This window comes from Chaetodon auriga, chromosome 6 (genome assembly GCF_051107435.1).
Source record: "Chaetodon auriga isolate fChaAug3 chromosome 6, fChaAug3.hap1, whole genome shotgun sequence".
Taxonomy (NCBI): Eukaryota; Metazoa; Chordata; class Actinopteri; order Chaetodontiformes; family Chaetodontidae; genus Chaetodon; species Chaetodon auriga.
In genome coordinates this window covers 13,655,242-13,676,952 of record NC_135079.1, presented here as the reverse complement: position 1 = coordinate 13,676,952, position 21,711 = coordinate 13,655,242, and the positions used below count along the sequence as shown (strand labels likewise).

Below are 21,711 nucleotides of genomic sequence, written 5' to 3'. Positions count from 1 at the left end.
GGCAAGCAGGAATGGGAGTTCAGAGTTGGGGGTATGGTTTCAAGGGCCCTGACAGCTAATGATCCACTCAATGACCAGAGAGAAAGGGAGAGAGAGAGGGAGAGAGAGAGTGAGAGAGTGAGGAGGGGAGTAAAAATGGGTAGAAAGATTTTCAATAATCTGCACGTTGGTGTTTCTCGTGCATTGTAATTTCTTCTGATCAGTTTTTAATGTGCGCCACCTTTTCTTTATGTGGAGTGGGAACAGAGTGTGTGTTCTCATTCTTTTTAATCTGTAGATAATGATGACATTGGTTTGCCTTTATCCTCAATTTGTAGTTTAATTCCCTCTTGTCTATACTGAAAATACGCAGTCCGCTGATTGAGACTGTTCTCTCTGACTGTGGCGGCTAATAGCTTTGTCACATCGGTCATTCACCACAGTCTCAGAGCAGAAGCCTCTGAAGGGACCGCTCACTGCACAGCAATTGCCTCTCATCCTGTAACATAGGTGGGCTATATTTAATTGGCAATCTAGCCAGTCCAATGCAGGTGATCATTTGCAGTATACAATGTAGAATATGATTAGTTTGTTCTCAACTGTATCTACAGGTGCTTTAGATTTACTGAGCATGACTCACTTTGGATTAAAAGGTCACTGCTAGTCTCACTTTGAGCTCGCAGTTCATTGTAGTCTGTCCATTGTCGTCGTGGTGTCAGGTGGGATTGAATCTCACTATATATTGTTTTTCTAACAGCTACAAGACGACAATATCAAAATAAAATGCAGACAAGAGAGCTGGCCCCCTCCTGCTTCTCTTCCTGTCCACTGAGTTACTAGACAATGGAGTAAACCAAAGGAAGGACATGAATCCAGTCTCATATCCTGATATCAGTCCGCTCAGTAATGTGCAAATGGTCATGAGATTAAACAAGATATGTCTGGGAATTACAGAGGTCTCCTTATCTAACAGTCCCTCACTCCCAACTCACAGTATGTGGTGGGAAGTGGAGAGAGGAGAAGGCTGCCCACATAACAGTAACCTAGTGCTGGGCCATGGCATACAGTGCCTAAAGACCAACCAAAAGAGGCTTTTATTCCCCTCAAGTGAAGACTACAGCACCACAGGGGGAAAGGGAACATGATGGTAGTGAAAGTCTCTTAAGATGTTATATAAGAGCAGAAATATTCCTCAGCAGATAAAAGCCTTCCTATCAGCCGCCTCCCCATGCTGATTTCCTAGTGCGTTCACACTCAAAGAAGCCCTTTGATAAGCACATTAGATGGAACGGCCTGGACACAATGGTGATGTCATGAGGATTAGCACGCTACCTTGCTTAGTGTAGCGGCGGGCACAAGGGCTAATTCACAGCACTGCAGGGCGAGAGGCTGGGAGACCCGGCTGGAATGAGGGAAAGGGAGGCTGCTGCTGCATGACGACTGGTTAAAATATAGCTTCTGTGTACTTTAGGGAAGGCTGGAATAAACACATGCATTAAACATTCATGTTGTACTCCAGTTTTGGAACATTTCGTGTAATTTCCAGCCATATTGGCATTAGGCTACAAACTGTCTTTCTGTTGAGGGGCCTGTAATCAGAGCTGTGGCGCACCAGTCATAGGTCAGGTGGTGCTCTGCCAATAGTGAAAGCAACTGTTAAGTGAAAGCTAGTGTGATTCAGCACAATGGAAGAGACTATAGAAACAGCCTCTCCATGCCTTCCTTTCAGCCATCTCCCCCACAATTTTGAAGTTCAGCTTTTATACCAAACCACTATCTTTCTCCTTTCACCCTGCCTTCTATTCATGTACAGTACTGTGCAGTACATGAATAAGTTAAATGCAGAAAGCTCTCTTGACACAAGAGAGGGAGAACATCAGAGTGAAATTGTTTTCCAAGACTCACAGCGGCAGAGTAAATTGCTTGGGCCCATTTCACTGAAAGTACTTCTCAAGAAACAGGTGATGTAGGTGGCTTATGCAATGGTCGGAGTTTTATTTTTAATCCGTGCAATAGTGTTTGCTTCAATTTTGCAATAAAAAATGTGAATATAATGTTTCAAAGCAAATGTAAGGTCCAGAACTGAGCATAGTCTAGGCATGTTGTCAAATGATGACTTGTCAAAAAAATGTTTACATGTTTTAAAAGGAGTTCTTAATGGTACTTACTGGATCCAATTACATTGAAAAAATATTTACATTGATTTCTAATCAAAGTGGAATGCAAGGTTGCCTTTCACTGCACTGCAGCCTTGTGTACCGAACATATACTGCAAATCTGGAGAGGCAATTACTGTGCTCAGTGTTCCCCATGGTTACAGCTAGGTTAGTAGTCAGGGCTCAGGTGGAGGTACTGTAGATGTTTTCTTCGGCACAAGGAAGTCTCAAGGACTCCGGCAATGGAAAACATTTTTTTTTTTTTAAGAGAAGTTAAGTTATCACACAAGCAAACCGACGGACACACAAACATGCACGCACAGACAATAGTGCCCAATGGGTTTGACGTCAGCCATGCCACTCAGAGTCTCATTTTTATTTGAGGAGCCAAATTTCTATCAATACAGGTTTGGACTCCTGTGAGAAAATAGCAGCTGGCCTTGTTCCCGCTCATCTTTGTGAGCCTCTCAGGGCCTTGTGAATAGATTACACAAGTTCCCTTGTCTATAGTCTCCGCAGCCCCCCCCCCCCCCCCCCGCAACAAACAGCTCCTATCTTTCATCAGAAATGCTACTGAAAATCCCAACCTCAGCTGTATTCACGTCCAGCCAACTTTACTTTCCAAAGTACAAACCCCACAGCTTGATTCAGCATGTAGCTCGAGAGGCATTCTGAAACAGCTTTTATCAAAGTATCCGTAATGCAAAAAGAAGTCATCTTTTCTTTTTTGCATCCTGATTGTCTGGTAAGTTTTCCTTTTTCTAGGTCAGAACGCTGTAGTGTCTGGAGCAGTCTGCAGCATTGACATGTAGGAGCAAAGTTGATCTGGGGTCGGGTGGCCTTCAGGGCTCCATGTGGTCCCTTCTACGGCCTTGTCTCTGCGCTGCTGCGTCTGATTGGCCAGCATGGGGAGCCAGGTCTTGACAGGTGTTTGGAAGAGGGACACCTGTTTGGCCATGTGCTGATTTAGTGATCCATTTACTGGGAGCTGTGGGCAGCGTCTGTGGGACACCCAGAACATGCCAAGTCATTTAACAAAGAATTACAGCCATTCTCTCCCAGGCCTTCAGTGTTATGTGCATTAAAAAGGCCACAGAGATGATTAACTCTTGCGTACACAGCACCCTCAGTGCACCTTGTTGAAGATAATATGTACTGCAGTGATTCATGTCATGTATCATGGAACAAATCTGAGTGCTGCTTGTCCTTGTTTGCTGCTATCTGGTTCCCACTCACCCACTGTGCTGCTACAACCCCCCCCTAAATGGCTTGGGCCAGTGGGTGCGGCGTACTGAAGGTTGGCCAGGCTTGTTGTGAAAGTAGAGCAGCCCTGCCCATCTTGCACAGCCGTGCCCGACCCGTCCGACCAAGATATTCCCATAATGAGCAGGTTGGAACTTAAATTTGCAGGTTGAGATCAGATCTTTGGCTCACTGGTGGAGAAAGTGCATAGTTTAACCCCAGTAAACACAGGCCTTTCAGGACCCTAACTAAAGAGGGTTCGTTCAGTAAACAGGAAATGAACCAGCAAGGCGTTTTCTTAGAATGAGAAGAATGCCACTGCTCTGTACCACACCAAACAGTAATGCATCTGTGGTACAGTGCAAGCCATTCATTATCCCGAAGACTTCTCTCTTTCTCTCTCTCTCTCTTTCCTCTGGGCATTGTGGACACTTATGTTTGAAGAGATATGGGTGCTTTTCTGAACTTCCTCTTTTCTGTCTCAGCTGTGGACAGTGTCACATTTCTGCCTGTACAATGCAGATTAACGTTGTTCCTGCGTTCCAAAAAAGTCTCTCTGAAATTGCGTGAATGTGAATGCATGGAGATGGAGCGAGCGGCGTGGGATTTAGCGTCATCTGGTTTTAACGAGCAAGCCATGGCACAGGTTTTAGGAAATGTAACTTACACTGAGGTTGTGGTGAGGAGCGCTGGGTTAGCCGCATTGTCTGCACAGACCTAAACGTACTGTCACATTGCTGTCAGAGGATGTAGCAGCTGTAGAAATACCCCGCCCCCCCCCCCCCCCCCCCCGCCATACACACACAAACGCAAAAGTCACACACTCTCATGTCCAACTCAACACACAGTCATTGCACATATGCACCATGTGCACTCCTTCTCATAGAGTTTCTCTCTCTCTTGCACTCACACACACATTTTCCACATTGTTGGATGATGAAGACCAACAAGAGAGAGTAAGGTCTCATTAGTGTGTGTAAGTTCCTCTCCTCTCCCTCACACTCTGACCCCTGCATCCACAGGAGTCAGCGACCTTCCTGTAGACATGAGGCCTCCGAGGCAGCCCACAGACAGGGCAGAGCGCTGCTGAGGACCTGCAGTAGCCTGATAGAGGAACCTTGAGAGCCACACATAAATCATGTTTTGATGTACACTTCCTTGATATCACAAGCTGTCACATGCTGTCAGCAAGTCTTGTTAACACTGCTATTCAGAGCCTTAATGAGGAGCAGAGAACTGCCTGTATGAAGGCGAGCAAAGGAGCACAGGGTTGCATTTATTTGTTTAGTTTTTGTTTTTTTTCCCCCCCTGAAGTAAGAATAGGCTCTTTATAACATAGCAACATGTCATCCTATGTACTTCAAAGCTCTTTTACAATAATTTTCAATTTCATGCTCAAATAAGCATCTTTGACCACATTTGATAATCCATTTTATTCCCCACATGCATTAACTTTGATAAGATCCTGCGAGTGACAACCATATTGAATTACAGACTGGGACAGTCTTAAAGTGCTCTGCTGTAGGATCTTCTTATGCAGGAGTTTCTTCCAGCTGGGTGGCTTATGATAACTGAAATATGATGAAAAATGCAAACACACACTTGCAGCAAGAGAGGGGAGAACAGAGAGGGAGGTGGGGGAAGGTCGAGAGGGGGAGGAAAAGGGAGGAGGACAATATTTTGTTTCTTGGAACGCTTGTAAAGGGTGAAAGGATATAGAGTGACATTTCACTTTCCCCCTTGGTACAGAGTGTTATATTGAACTACAGTTTAGCCTAGCATTGGTGCAGCAGCTGTTCATGTTCTACTGCAGCAGAAGAAGCAATTGAAGGAGAAACATTCAGCTAATGTTGATTTTTGTGCAAGTTTTCTGGTAGAAATGTATATTTGCCAACAAGCAGCAAAAGCACACCGCCACATCTTGTATACTGTTTCTGTTCAACTTTGCAATTTCATTTCAGAAATTGAGAAACAAAGGCCATAATGACTGTGCTAGTCCTGATCCCGATGACTGTTTTGGGCACAGCCCCCTCATGGACGACCATTTCGGCAAACTAAGCGAAGAGAGTGATTTAATGTACAAGCGCTGTGGTGTAAGTACTTCCTTTGTCCCCTGCTGTTTTGTGTTGATTCCTGTCTTTATGTTGATGTTCACTACAGGCGCTAAACAAGAAAGAACACAGAGGTTGTGATAGCCCGGACCCCGATGCCTCATATGTCCTCACTCCTCACACAGAAGAAAAGTATAAAAAAATTAATGAGGAGTTTGATAATATGATGAGAAATCATAAAATCGTAAGTACTGTAAATGCAACATCTTTGCTTGGCTTTGTGGCACAAAGGATTTTCACTCTTTTTTTCATTTAACTTTTTTCCTCTTTTTGTTACCTCCCCCCTCCCCCCCTGCCCCGGAACCTCTGTCAACTTCTTTCAGAACTACTCTAGCTTAAAATTGATGCCCCCTTCACTGGGCGTGCATTTATTTCTCACGTTGATTTGTTCGGCAACTGATATTTTGGCACACCCTGATAAGATCACATTTCATGTGAGCAGGTGAAATGTTGCATGCTTCTGCTGGAAAGATTACACCCGAGTATCATGGTCATGTCATAAATCAAACAGCTGTCACGATTTAAACACATCAGGAATGTGTGTACAGTAAATGCTTACTCTCATATCGAGTGTTTACCATAGAGGCCTGCGGGTTCTGAGATTTAACGATTTTTATCTCATAATGCAACAAAAAAAAAACTTCACAGTTCCTTGATAATGTAATGATCTTTCTGTTACCTCTCTCTCAGTGCAGTCTAGTATAAAATATCTCATACTCAGTTCAGAACAGTTCCAGCAGTAAAGTGTTCCCAGAGCACACTAACGCTACACTATCATTTAGCATCTTCCCTCCCCTTCATCAAGTACCACACTGGCTCGCCCGCTAAAACACCACAAATCTTTTGTGATCTTATCATGCGTGACAATATTAGAATTATGCAAGAACATAGTGCTTACTAAGCAAGTCGTTTTCTCTATGTTCCTGACATGAAGAGCATCACTTTGCCATTAACAAACTAATGATAACACCCGACTGGCTCACTGGATAATGCTATGATGAAACGTTCTCACTGCCACCTGTCATTCTCACTTATGCTTTGCACAGTCAGCACTTCGTAGGTAAAATGCAAGTGAGTCACGACTCTTCTGGTTGTGAATCCCCTCCAACCCCTCTCTGCTGTGCTGAGAAATGAATTGCACAGTGGCGTTTCAAAAGGCGAAACACAAATTCTCTAGTGCTGACTGCCGCAATGCCAAAGTGATCACCTGAATGCATGTTTTTGGATTTTGTGTTGTCTGTGTTTTCTGTGTGTTGCGGTAGCACTGAAGATTTGTGTGTATTCTGTATGTATGATGTTAATGAGAATAAACGTTTTTGATGGTTATATGGTGTCACTCAATAGCCCTCAGATGTCGGGCAGAAGTGTTTCTTAAAATATTCTGTTATAAATCAACTGCTGAGGTTAAAATGCACAATATGTCTTGCTCTGCCTGAATATTTTGTGAATTTATTAGTTTATGAATGCAAAACCCTCACTGGTTGCTCTCTGTTGATGATGCCATGACAACCACTGAGCCATCAGACCTTGGATTTGGTCTGTGTTTGTGTGTAAATATGTCCATGTGTTTGTCTCCCTCTTGTAGCCCACAGCATTGCCTCAGCAGAACTTCTCCATGCATGTGGCAGTGCCTGTGTCCAATCCTAATGCCATGTACCAGCCAGGAGGGACTCTGGGTAGCCAGGCCCTGGCAGCAGCCACAGCCTCCCTGAGTGACAGTGGGATGCTGTCCCCTCCACAGGCCTCTCTGCACAGGAATGTGGGCTCAAATGGAGGCCCCCAGAGGCCCACCAGTGCAGGCAGTGCAGGTTAGTGGACACCACTCCTAGTCAGTTGGTCAAAGTAGTGTGCTAAGGATGATCCAAACCATTCAGAGGAGGTTTTATTTTGTAGGATTTTCTTTTTCTTTTTTTTGTTTTTTTGTTTTTTGTGAAACCACAATGCTTTAGAAGTGTTGCTCGGCATATTTGTATACTTTCCATGGAGCCAAGTTAACACTTTGTCTTTGTTTCCACTTTTTAAGCTAGGCTAACGTGTTCCTTTAATGCAACTTAAGTTTTTTTTTGTGGCTCTTAAATATAAAGTTTTTTTTTTTACACTTTTTTTTTTAAGATGGCCTAAGGTCAAACGGTCATGTCATACTAACACCCTTTAACTTGTGCTTGCGTGATATGTTTTTTTCACACCCTCTGAAATGCTCATTATCACACCTTTTACTGTATCAGCATTTGGAAAAATGAAGTCAACCTATGATAGTACTTGTACAACTGGTGTGACTCAGTCAGTCCAGATGGCTTTTGCAAGATTCGACTTCACTGCATGCAATAGAGGCACATGCAACAAGGTGTGAAATGCCGCATTCAATTTTAACCACATATCAGAGTTGGCTGACACCTACCCATTTGCAGGGGGTTTACTTAGTGGTTGTTTATCACAATATGTATCTCCTCTTTCGTGATTATTTGCTGCAAGGTCTCTTTTTCCTTCTTCTGATTCATATTGGATCAACATACTTCAAAAGCAAAAAAAAAAAAAAAATGTCCAGGCCCATGTGGCACGCTAGCATTGTGTGCTTTGATTTAAGTGCATCTCTTCAAAGCGTTTGCTTGGCACGGTGTTCATGCGGATATTAAGAGAGGCTCCAATAGATTCGTGATTTCCAAGAAAATAAATATTTGCATGTTGGAGGTCCGTCCTTATAGCGGAATGCTGTTTTCACCATCTCCAGCTTTATGAACGTCACAGACGCCATGCGGAACACAGCTTTATGTGGTGTCTTTAATCAGATATTGAAAATTTCCCCATCATGAGGACACTGGCGGGAGCACATGCCTCCCATTCCTGTGCTGTGAAGATAGATCTACATGACATTTTCATGTGTGGTCTGGCATCTGCATCACATGCTCTGCTAGCTTGCAGAAGGATGCAGATGGTTAATCATATCACTCTGTGCATCTCATTAGGTGGCATGCTGGATACCACAGACCTTTCAGTGCCAAGTGGTGTGGGCTCCAGCCCAGCGGGTAAGTCCTCCCGGAGAGATTCATTAGCTCTCTGTAGCTCTGCCCAATAGGCCTCCTGCTTAGCACGCGAGCTGGATAGTTGCGTGTCCATCTGTGATTGGTTCAAGACAGTTGTCACTATCATTGACTGATTGAGCCTTTCCCCTATATATTTTCACTGCATGCAAAGGGAATACGTGTGTTGCTCCTCTCAACAGAGGGAACGTATGATATGCTTGTTAAGTGCATGTTTGAGAGATGGGAAATGGCTCGGCAGCGTTCACACAGTGTGGTGGTGTTTGTGCTTGAAACCAGCCTTGGTGACCAGGCGAGGCAATTAGCTGTCCAACTGACTTTGGCAGGTAAATAAACGCAGTGTTTCCTTTAAACTTGTCACCTCTATGTAGCCCTCCCTCCTCCTGTTTCCTTCCCTCTATTGACAGGTGCATCTGTTTTCCCCTGCCACTCTGGCAGCCCTTATAAGGCTGGAGAGGGCCTGTAAGATGCCTAGACCAGCATAACCCTGTAGGTATTCGGGCCATGACATCCCACTAAGTCCTTAGTACACAATGACCGGACAGCTTGTCATGGCTGCAATGTGCTGTGTGAGGCGCGGAGGCAGGTGGAGTTTAACTCTTTCCTTGTCACTCCGTATAGTATTTCTGACAAAATGCAGTATTATGAAACAATAACACAGTTAATGTCCGTAGCTTGTAGCAGACCAAGGATATTTGGTCAGATATTGATCAGAGCGTATGGAGACCAGGTCGGATTGGTTTGCAGTCAGCATTTTTTGAAGAGAGCGCTGGGTGAGTTTTAAGTTTGGGGTGTGGTACCGGGGTCGGGTTAGAGTTAGGATCCTCTGCCAGGGGGCGTCAGCGTTTTGGCACAGTGTGAGCATGCTGCAGCTGTTGTTTGTACCAAGTGTGTAGAACAGCGAAGGCTACAGAGAGGAGAAACCTCTCCAGGCCTGCTGTCAGATGACCATTCCTGACATAGCTCTGATTTTTCACAAGTAGCAGCTATGACCACAGCAGAGGCCTTTCAGAGTGGCCAGATGGAAGACGTACCGTGTGATATCTCCTCTCCTGTTCGATGGTGTCACCACAGAGAGAGGATTACGTGCTTTTTTTTTTTGTACGTAAGGCAAATAGAAGAAGGAAATTATTTGCTATGCCATCTCTGGGTCCCTGTTGGTGCTGGGCAGGTTTTTTGTGGCATCTGGAGGATTTACTTATTAGCTGATTATGAGAATTGCCTGACTTGCAAGCACACATATGTTGATGTCACAGTGAACATGATTGGCGAGCAAAACAAATCAGTTGTTTTTTCTAAAAAAAAAAAAAAAAAAAAAAGCCATCTGTTGTTGTTCTTGTTCAGCCTTTGGTTCAGATAATGGCTTTACAGCTACTACACATTCAAAAAAACATCTACTTAAGTCTCATTTTATACTGTTACTCCAGTGTGCTGTTCTATATTACTGCTTTTCTCTCAACAACTCATACAATTACACCTAATTACAAGCTCTGGTCCTTGACTGCGGAGCGTTAAGAATGAAAGCTGTGGTGAACGTGGAGGATTTAAGAGCATGCTCTCTCTTGGGCAATATGTCTCCAAGCTACACATCCTTAAATGAATGTTGGAGCATTGTAAGCTCTTGGAATGGAATAACTGAGACTGTAGTTGCACCAAGTTTGTGCTTTTACTCTTTGAAAGTTATTTTCTTTTATTGTAGCGTTTCATTGTGGTGGGGTTAATTGAATGTGAAGCATGTATTCTAAGGTGGAGGATGAAGATGAATCATAGCCATGTTTTATAGAACAAAAACAATAATGTGAAAAGAGTGGGGGGCAAGACCAATTTTTTACCTGGTTGCCACCTGCATTAGTCTTAACAAATCACCCTCTGCACATCCTGCCTGGTCTCAGTTGTGAGAGACACAACAATAGGACTGCGCATGGCATCTATTATTAGAAAACTTTTTTTGGAGGCCTTGATTCTCATCTACTCTCTCTTCTCATTCATCGAGACATTTTGCCTAAACCTGACGCACGTGGGATGTTGGACACAATAAGTCTCTGTGTTTTCTTTCCCTGAACTTAAAATGAAAACCGAATGTTTCAGTTGTAAACACAAGGCCTTATGTAATGCCCCTTCACACTCCACGTTAATAATTCAGGACAACGAACTGAAACCAAACAGCTTTCAACATGCAAAGGTCTCAGCCAGAGAGGATTTATTGGCACGACCGATCCGTTCGAGAAATGTGAAAGTGGAATGAGGGCAGACATCAGAAAAGCCCGTTGAAAGCAAGGCTGGGCCTTAACTTGTGGCTGTTACCTTGGCTCAAAATGAACTTTGTGGTCGAAGTATTTGTTCAGACATGTGTTCCCTACTTGGCAATTATTTGAAAGAAGTGTGGGATTTTCTCATCCTCAGACATCTGAAGTCATAATCAGAGGTGCATTCCAAAGATATGCAAGTCAGATGGGTTTATCCAAGTCTAAATTAGCTGGGGAATAGAGCACTGAGTGTCTGTCTGTCTGTCTGTCTTTGCCCTGGCATTGTGTCCAGTGTGTCATACTGTTATTAGGCCAGCATATGTTGGTAGAGAAGTGGACAAAAAATGGCTGAAATGGTAATAAGTAGAACACAGTGTCGCTACATTCCTGTTTCAGTCATTTATAATGCTAAATGAGCAGCATTTGTTTTATAACATTACAACAGCAACAGCTTCATGCACCATGAAATTTGGTGGTTTAATGCTGCATAAACATTAGACGTGCTGGCGAGGGGCACAGGAGCATTTGGAATATTTACAGAATGATTTAAAAAGTGTTATTTATTCTTGACTATATTATATTTGATTAAAGAGATGATGAATAGCCCTTTTTCAGGATAAACTTCAGGCTATTTGTTTTCTGTCCATTCATGAATTTTTTTACAAAATGGGATTTTATTCAGATTGTCATTGTTTGGATGTGTTACCAGGAGGTGTGTTGTTACTTTTTTTGATGCTAACTAGCTAGCTAATGAGCTAACATCACAGTGGATGTTTTGATATGTCACAGCAGAAAAAGCAAGTGTAATTCACAACATTGCATTACACTGAGGTTTACTAGCTCTATGCTAACATGTGTGCTATGTTTCTGCTGCGGCTGGTGGACAGTGTAAGGTACATGTTGCAATGCAGCCATCTTTAATGCTATGAGTTACACCTGTGTTCTCCCTGCTATGAAAAGTCAAAATGTCTGTTGTGAAAAAGGCCCTCATGTTGTCATCTCCCTTGTCTTGTTTCCCCCCCCCAACAACAGCTTTCACGGCTCACTGATTGCAATCAGAAAGCTCCTGACATACCATTTAGTCACTCTGCAATCCATTCCTTCACATGAATTTCTATTTGCACTAACATCTCATTCCCACTCAGTGACATCTTCACTGCTTTTAATCAGGGTTTGCTATTTTTAGGGCCTTGGACATTTACTCTGCTAATTCTGTAAACATTGTTTTCTTGCAGCAGCCAAGTCTTGTATGATCAAAGCCAGAGCTGATGGCAATAGCTGCTTGTATATACTGTTGATTCAGCTGTGTGATACTATTGTCGGCATCATAACTGTTTATTTGACCGTGAATTGTTGCTGTCCTTATCTGTAGTTAGAGGGACTATTGTTCCATTATGTTCCTACGCAAGAGCCTACTCATTGTGCACACACTTTGTGTTTCACTGGGATATACTGAACACAATGGAGAAGTCAGCAACTTGTTGAAGTGTTACTGATCTGTTGATGCAGTGCGAGATACAATTCATTCTGTCTTCCCGTTGTTTTCAGGATTTCAACATGTATATATTGTAAAGGTGTATACATTTTACTTAGACTTACATAAAGTAAGTTCAATTTAAAATTCAAGCGCACTTGAAATCTTGCTTTTGTTTGGCTATTGTTTTCATAGCAATTCGCTGCTCCATTTTCATTAGAGTGGATTCGTGTGGAATCTGCACAATCCCACTGCAGACCTTGTTCAGATGAGTCACACAGTATCTTGCAATTGAAAAAAGGGTACTGTGGGTCGACAGAAGCAGGAAGAATTAATCTTTTTCTGAAACACGTGTTTTTGAAATGCAGCAGTTATCAGAATAATCTAACAGTGTCTGAGGGATCATTTCTGAGACTGTAGTTTTGCTTCTTTATGAAGATTTCATTGATTTAATTCTTATGTTTGTGAGGGAAGGCACTTTTTCTTGATGCTGCTGTTTCCAAGACAAATTGTGCATTATTTAAGGGTACACAACACAGAGTATATTATACAATAAGGTACAGTACTTGAAAACTATTCTATGAATCTATGTAGACTTTGTGTTACAGACTGTGGAAAGGATTTATCTTATTCAGTTTAAGTAATCTGTCCACACCCACTGATAATATTCAGCCTTTGCATGGGATAGTTGTCCAGCAATAGAGTGGGAGTTAGGAGGATGGGACTTCCGATAATAAGTTGGTGGGGACTCACTTTTCGATAAAGGAAATGACTAATGACCATGTACATCAAGGTGTGAATGTCGAAAGGAGGGAGAGTCTAGCGCTTTGCTGTTGTTTGTGTGCACAGTGCAAAAACAACATCCAGAGATCTTTTATTGTTTTTTATTCAACTGTAATGGCTTCAGCAATTTCTTTTAAACAGTCACAGTACATTTGTCAGTGAACTGCTCCTCTTCCCAAGATGCAAAGAAGTGACTTTGATCCAATCATTCACAATAAAAATAAAAGGCTCATCAATTTTGAAATGGACATTTTATTTTTGTAAATGTGCAGGATAATTATCCAAGTCTATTAAAACTTCCCAGAGGGTTGGAAACACTTAACGCTGCGTGCGGCAGCAGGAAAACAACGCTGTGCGAGAGATTTGCTTGATGACTGGGAGTGTTGTCAGTCACAGTCCGTGGTTTGATGATGTGTTTCTGTTGCTGTGTACCTCTGCAGGGAACGGTTATGTTAACCCCAGGGGCTCTCCGGGCGTCCTCAGCACACCCAGCGGCAATGGCCTGGGTAAAGTCATGCCCACCAAGTCTCCACCACCCCCTGGAGGGAACATGGGAATGGGAAGCCGCAAGCCAGACCTAAGGGTTGTTATCCCTCCATCTACCAAGGGGATGATGCCCCCACTGGTGAGTACAGAGCACTCCACTGCACACAAGTGTCACCAGCTAAAGGACCTCTAAGTATCTCTGCTGCAGGGCTGACCTGAGCTTTGTTCAGTGTCTTAATCGAGACATTCGTAGCAGAATGTGCAGTCTGCCACAAACATTTTTGACGTTATCACATCAGTGTAACATGGTGTGCTAGTGAGGTTGTCACCTCACCACGGACTGTCTGCCATGTGGGACCTGCTGACAGGGTGTATCTGAGCAGCGTTCCTCCTGTGCTGCGTTCTTCTTGCATCACCTCCATTAAAACATGGGCCGAGTCAAGAATCTGTTGCCAAGAATCTGTAGCCCAGGTGTCATAACTCGTCAATTATTTCTGTTTAAATGAGAGGCGTTCTCTAATTATAATAATGAAGGTGCGAAGCGCTCTGACCACAATGAACACCTGAGGCTAAACTACACTCTCCTGGCCATAAATCAACATTCAGAAAAGAACCATAAGTGGGAGATTTTCAGACGCTGGCCAGCCAATGTACTATTTCCAACTTTGCGTGTCGGTGGTGTTGTCAGCAACAGGAGCCACTCCAGGAAAATGATTGTGTTTGGTAAATATACCTCGGGTTACTGTGGGTGCTCCTCCTTGTGCCGAGCCACAGCTAGCCTGGAGCGCGGTGTTTAAACAGCCGTGTGTTACCGTGTCGACATGTGGAATCAGTAGAGCGGGACGGGCTGTGTCGTAAGAGGTCTGAAACAGGTTAGGCAGCGGCTGGAGGAAGGTTCTGTTCTGTCTGAGCCAACGGAGCATTTTAGAAGGAGGCTGAGGAGGGTGCCGGCTGTGGCAGGTCTGCAGACAGCCTGTCATTAGGCCATAATGGTATTAAATTAATCACATCTCAGTGTGACAGAGTGTAGATGAAGACTTAATCAGGGGCCCAGGGTGTGAGCCAGATAATATCTTGTCGCCCTTGTCGTGTCTTCCTGCTGCTATTGATTGAGTGTGGGTATTAAGACAGTCCCGGCCTGGTCGCAGTATGTCCCACAGCACAGAAAGATGGAAGATGGGCTTCTGGTTCCTCTTGCAGCATAGGGAGGACACAGCGCTATGAGGTCATTGTCGGTACCCGTGAAGAAACTTCATCTGATGATTATGACATGAGTGCAGTCACAATCAGAATCACATGAGTGTGGGTCAACATCCAGAATGATTCTGCAGCCCTGCTCCTCTCTGCTCTTAGCTTCTCTGACTTTTGTTCACGATTTGAGTGCTTCTTCTTCATCATTTATTAGATAACAACTTCATAGCTGCAGAAATTCCCCTTCACGTGGTGCTGGCAGATTGTGGCCACATACTTGAATGTTCAATAAAGACAAATTAATCAGGTGCCTGTGCTCTGATTAAAATGCTTCATGAGTAGAAGAACAGGCTATAGACATAAAACTAGTGCAATTTTTCAATGACTGCAGCCCTCATTGTCCCTTTTACTGTAAACTCGAGATAGCTGGCACTACTTTCCAGAGCGATTTAGAGTCGCTCTGCTTCTTAACTCTGTAACTCTCTTTTTTTCTTCTGTTGAGGGCAGTCGGAGGAGGAGGAAATGGATTTGGTGAGTTGTGACAAATGCCTGGGCAAATGGCTGAAATGTGAACATGCTTCCGGTAATCACACATGCTAGACTAAAGGCAGTGCTCAAACCGGAGATTGGCTCTCAGAACTGCCAGCAATAATACATTTAAAAAAATAAATTAAAAAAATGTTTTGTCACTGCATGTTTTTGGGTTTGGCCTGTGAAAATTGCCTCAGCCTGTTAAATTGGCTCCTCCATTTCCAACACGTCAGTGTTAGTCATACACCACCAGCAGTACGAGAGAGAGAGAGAGAGAGAGAGAGAGACATAGAGAGACATAGAGAGAGAGAGAGAGAAAGCTAAATCAATGTTATTTTTTCAACTCTTATTCTGTAGTCACAATCTGGAAAGTTTTAGAATGACAAAAGGGTTTAGTTGGTAAAAATATAAATAATTGGTATTTTTTTTCGAAGGAAGAGGAGATTACATCATTTTAAATGACATCATTCTGTGAGATACTCGGGTTTGGTGAAGTCATCTGGCTGGAGAGTGTTGGAACAATACAAGGAAGCCATCAACTAGATCATGATGCAATGCTGCTTCAAACGCTGGCAGCTGTTTGTTACATTATATCGTGATGATTTGTTATAGTATTGTTCTAAAATATGTCTGCATTTGATTAGTGTAGCTGGAGTGTGTGCGTTTGTAGCTCACGGCGTAGTTTGCTGCATGACCACACCGTGCTGTGTAGGTGTGTTTGTGTGGACTGCATGCCAGTCACTGCACTAAAAACCACTGGAGCTTTACTGTACGTTACTCTGTCATTTATATTATCCTCATGCACCCTCTCAAAGGTTGTTTATTTGATTATAAAAACTAATCACTACCCTCGCTTTGAGTTGTCGCACTCTGAATGTGTAGGCACTAGACGCAGTTGAATGGGAGCTCGCCCATCACAGGCGTTCCTCACCCCGCACTCACTGTAACGGCGTTCTTTTTCGTGCTTAACAAAGTAAAACTCATCAAAGCAGATTGTAGTAAATCTGATGAATAATTTGTTGTGCCTGTGGCTGCATGTCAGTTCTTGTGATTTCTGCACTGACCAGATCTGTCAGTTGTCCACTTAAAAACGAGGGAAGAAATTAATTCTTTATTGTGATTACTGAAATCCACCCCATTGTAAGTCCATGGTAACCGCTTTTAACGTGGGATAAATTCACAAGTATATCTGCAGTTTGTTGTGTACACATACATATATTTGGTGAACTATATCTGGATGAATATCAGAAAGTCCCATTAAAAAAACACATCAATTATGAATGTTGTTTCTTGTATTTTTATCTTCCTTTTTGACATATTTGTCAAAACATACAATAATGAATTGGAAGGATCAGAATATTGACTGCCATGAAGCTACACCTCCACCTGGTGGCAGCTTTTATTATTACACTCAGCTTCCTGATTACCACAATATTTAAAGTACCAACTTCAAAATAAAACAAAAATGCAGACTCTAGATGAAATGTTGTAAATAATGAGAACATGCATACTTTTTTAATGATGTTTTTTTTTTTTTTTTAGTGTTCTTCATGCGTTTCCTATGTTGCTTTTTGTGTTTTGCAGAACACCCAGAGGATAAGCAGCTCCCAGTCCACCCAGCCGCTGGCCACTCCAGTAGTGTCTGTCACCACCCCCAGCTTACCCCCACAGGGCCTGGTCTACTCAGGCATGCCCACCTCCTACAACCCTGCTGGTGAGTCTGGCCTCGCTCTCCCCTCAGACTGAAAACAACCGCCTCAGCCGTGACTGTTTGTACTACATGCTGTCGGTTCCTGCTCTTTTCTCAGTGGCACACGGTGCTGTAGCTGAAATGTGAGTGAGATCTCACTGTGTGTGGCTCCTTTTGTTTTTGCAGAGTTCTCCCTGAGCAGTGCAGAGATCTCCTCCCTACAGGGCTTCAGCTCTCCTGGGCTCTCACTGGGCTCCATGTCGGCATGGCAACAGCATCAACTGGGCCAGGCAGCTCTTAATTCTTTGGTGTGAGTAACACACTTCCAAACAAAGCCACACTCTCCAGACGCCCTCACATAAAAGCAACACCCACTGTGCTCTGTGATATCATGCTGAATCACACATCTACATATTCCTGGCTGTATCTCCACCTCACATTTGTTGTCTCATTTTTAGACTGAACACAGAATGTCATGCTTATCTTCTCTACAGTGGTGGAGGTCACCTACCTCAGGGCTCCAACCTCTCAATCAACACCAGCCAGAGCATAAACATCAAGTCCGAGCCCATTTCGCCGCCACGGGAGCGGGTCACCCCCTCCGGCTTCCCCCCTCAGCAGCCGCAGCAAGGGTCCAGCCGACAGGAAGTTCTGGGACGTTCACCTGCAGACAGCCTCAGCTCCTCCTGTAGCTCTTATGACGGCAGCGATCGTGAGGACCACCGGCCAGACTTCCACTCCCCGCTGGGGCTGGGCAGACCCCCTGCTGGCTCTGAGGACAGGGAGAGCCCCTCGGTCAAGCGCTTGCGCATGGACACGTGGGTGACATAAAGAGCCCCGATCAGGCCTCCAGTCACCAGCCAGTCAGAGAGAGGGAGGGGTTAGACGTGGAGATGAAAGAAAGAGCAAGGGTCCTTAGAGCTATCATTATGATACTATTATTCAACTCCATTTCAATTTGTAAGAGTGGCAAATGTATAAGACATGTCAGGACATATCTAAAGCAAATTCTCAAACTGATAACCGCAAGATTTGAAAAATCTCAGTTAGCTGGACTGAATTAATATGCACAAGCAGGTGGTATCAGGTACTTGGTGCAATTCAGACGACGTTTGCCGAAGAAAGATTTTCAGAGAAAATTCTTAAACAATAGGTGGTAGATTATTTTAGTCACTGGTCTAGTCAGACACTTACATGTAGTTGCTGTATTGCTGTTGTGCTCGCAAGTTGCAAACAATCAGAGAAAGACGTGTTGCTTTCGGGCTGAGGACCCTTAAATATAATGTTCACTGCAAGAACGACCTTTTAAAATTCATGCTGTAACCATACAAGACCTTTATCTCAAGTGGCCTCTTCTAATTTATTGATCGAGTCCACCAGGAGACACGGAGAACATGGAGTTAATTAATTCTACACGAGAATTCTGATCGCACAGTAAATAATTGTACCAGTTGAGACTACTTTAGTGAATACATGAAACAATACTGTTGGAGGTAAAAACAAAATAGCAACAGAATTTATTGCAATAATGACATACTATTCATTTTATAATTTAAAAGAGTAGGATATATAAATGTGCAATCAAGAGAATGCGAACCTGTCCAGTTGAACTGGTGAGAAAATCAACATGTTCACATTTGTGTAACAGTTCATCAGTAATATAAGCCAAAGCTGTTCTTTTGTGTTGTTTTGTACAGTTGCTACAGTTTCCTAACAGTTCACTCAACTGCACCATTTCTTTCATCATAGTTTTATTTTTTATTGTGCTTTATTGCAAACAGTGTAAAGTCATGTAAACCAGATCTTGAATCGATATCTAAAGCCATGAACATTTGCTGTTCTGTTTGTATAATTGAAGATTTGAGCCAAACATTTTCTTGTGTTGTGTAAATAACGACTTTAATATATATCACCGGGGTGTGAGTACATGCTGAATGTACTGTACGATCACCGTTTTCAAGAAAAGTATATTTTTGTGGATTACAGCCAAGTTTACAGGAGTAGACCCTTAAAAAGTAGATCATTCACTGGTCGACATTTGCTATTTTGTTCATTTTACTGTAATCTCTTCTAAATTGAATTACCAACATAACCTCCCATGTCGTTTAGTTCAGAGTGGTCAATTTATTTTTTTCTCTCTTTATTAGTGGTGACTGTTTGTCCTGAAGACATTGTAATAACAATGCTGTGAGGTTGAAATTCCACTGTTTTCATATTTGTGAAGGATGATCACAAGGCTAGGGGAAATGGGGTTTCTTCCCTCCTATTGTTAGCTTGTGTTAGTTGTATGCCAGCAGCTGCTGAATACACTGCCAACATTCAAACCCAAGGTCCCAGCCCCACACTGAAGAATAATCTATTGTTATTGCATGTAGCGCAACTGAAAGACATGCCATCTCTCAAGCCCTTTCCACTATCCTGTTATTAGTTCATAGAATTCAGGACTGAATGAACTCAACAAGGCAAAAGTGGCTGCTGACCTTCACACAAAACTGATCATGCCTGTGCCCATATGTGGTTGTAAATATCGCAGTCTATTTGAAATGTCAGTCATAATTATGTACAAAAAAAATACTCATGTTTCCTTAATTGGCCCCAGAAATTGTATCTTACATCAATGCCCTCTTATCAGTCAGAGTGCTGTAGGCCGAGGAACCTTAGGATTCTGAACATGTGAAGGCGTTGAAGTCATGTACGCAGAAGGTGTTGGTGGATGCCCATGGCATCACGCCGTGCAGAGACAGAAGGGGGGGAAAAGAAGGCTGTGACTTGTTTTCTTCTCCATCACCACAGAAGCAAATAATTCAGCAGCTAATTCATAATAACGCCAACGATGAAATGCCATCGACTTCAATCTCACTGCTGGATTGCACACATTTGTATGAGAAGTTTGCTGTACGAGAAAGATATCACTCTGCATTCGCCGTGACGTGTCTTTGTGTGTGTTTCTGAGGTTCCTGTCCTCGCCGCCCCATCATCAGCTCCATGGTGGTTCTCAGTCTACACCCGCAATGATCTATGCAGTCTCAGCCCCAGTTCACACAACATATACAGAATATGATGTCAGTGCTGGTCGTAGTTAGTCCGCAAAGCATGAGGATGAACAGAGTAGACTGTTAGCCTCTTATCCTGAAGTGCCACAGCTGGAGGTTGCTGGACTACAAGTCAAGTTACATTGAGTACATTTTAATAAATGATTGATTTGGACACCCCCGGGGCAATCTCTTCATGTTCATATACATTGGTAGACATACCTTACATAATGTATAGTAATCTATAATGTAATCCAGTCTTAACACAGCTGGTGAAAATAGCAATAATAAATGACTACAACAAAAAGCGTCTGCCTGTCTCGGCAGCATCACCTCATAGTTGAGCACATACTTTAGCACTTGATAACATATCAGGGAATTTTGTAGTTTCTCTATCTACAGTATATGCACAGTTAGGAAATGCCTTATCCCAAAGAAAAATTACACCATCTTTCTTCTGTTTTCTCTCGGTTAAAAAAAAAAAATATCACTCAAACTTGACCAGACCTGCCTCTTCTCAGAAAAGACTCGCACAACCAAATGCACGGTGAATGCACTGTGATACACTTTGCTCTGTTGGTCTATGTCCAAATTGTGCACAACTGATGAATGTGAAAGGAAAGAGTAATCAATGAACCTTTGTAGAGGACTTTCTTCACTTTGCTGTGTAAGAGTACACTGCTTTGCTTCATGGCTTTTATAAACAGAACTATGTGTTTGGTAAGTGTTTGTAGTTGATAGTTCACTTAACTAAAGAAGCTGTTTTCGGTTTGAACGCTCAGACCGTTTGGCGGCACAAGCTGGACTTTGTTGCCAATAATGAAATTATTTGTTTCAAAATCGAAAGAGATTTTAAGTTAATCTTTATTTCCCTTGAATGTGTTATTTTATTTTCATCATACAATAAATATTCAAGTGAACTTTTTATTAAACAATTAAGATACTATGCTAGATATTGTTGTACAAAATTTGTATTCTTCACAAAAGTACAAATATTGGCTTTTAATGTGTAATTTAGGTTATCTCTCTTATTCTGTATAAAATGAAGTAAACAACTCTTACATAGAATTTGTTCTCCTGTGAAGTCCCAAACAGTAGAAACTGTCAACTTTATTAAACACCTCAATGTATGCTCAATCTGAACTCCATGTCTATTCATCTTTGAATTTTGCCTAGAAATGTTGTTTTTTGCATGCATCAGTGAGAGCAGTGCCATGGTCCATCACACACTGATACAAACTGAACATGTATTTGAGTGCTGCTCAATGTACTGTGAAGATATACCATTGATTAATGGCTCCAGTGGTGAAAGAAGTTCCCAGATTTCTTACTTAAATACAAGTAGTGACATTACACAATATTACAGACAAGAAAAAGTCCTTGAGGTCTTATTTAATTAAAAGTAACAAGTATTATCAAAATGTGAAGAATAGGAGTTCTCATTGTGATAAATGATATTATACAGGATAATAATTATTATAGTGGTGCATTGACATGTAAGGCGCTTTTTTAATGTTGCAAGTGGTTGAGGTGGACCCAGTTTTGACTGCTTTGTGCAGTATATGTTTGGGTAGTTTAATTTTGTAAACTGCTTAGATGTTTTGACTGAAATTGCAGAATCTGCAAAAATAATTAGTAACTGTCAGATAAAAGAACAATATTTCCCAATAAAATCTAGTTTGCTAAAAATGCTTAAGTAAAGTTCCTCAAAATTGTCCTTAGCCAGGGTATTTGAGTAAATGTGTTTATTTT

General features: G+C 42.5%; 1 protein-coding gene across 8 annotated transcripts in view; it reads left to right on the top strand.

Moving 5' to 3' along the window:
* mef2aa (myocyte enhancer factor 2aa) overlaps nt 1–21,096 on the top strand; it is a 57,643-nt gene extending 36,547 nt beyond the window's left edge. Inside the window, exons 4-11 of one of the 8 annotated variants that reach the window (XM_076732262.1) lie at nt 5,538–5,672; nt 7,074–7,296; nt 8,452–8,511; nt 13,470–13,654; nt 15,214–15,237; nt 16,822–16,951; nt 17,114–17,237; nt 17,422–21,096. In XM_076732262.1, the coding sequence (XP_076588377.1) occupies nt 5,538–5,672; nt 7,074–7,296; nt 8,452–8,511; nt 13,470–13,654; nt 15,214–15,237; nt 16,822–16,951; nt 17,114–17,237; nt 17,422–17,758 (1,218 nt within the window). In that variant the 3' untranslated portion in view covers nt 17,759–21,096. Of the gene's footprint in view, nt 1–5,338; nt 5,471–5,537; nt 5,673–7,073; nt 7,297–8,451; nt 8,512–13,469; nt 13,655–15,213; nt 15,238–16,821; nt 16,952–17,113; nt 17,238–17,421 lie in introns of all 8 variants that reach the window. The other 7 variants (XM_076732263.1, XM_076732266.1, XM_076732264.1 and 4 more) reach the window with 7 other exon arrangements.
* Nucleotides 21,097–21,711: the final 615 nt, after the last annotated feature.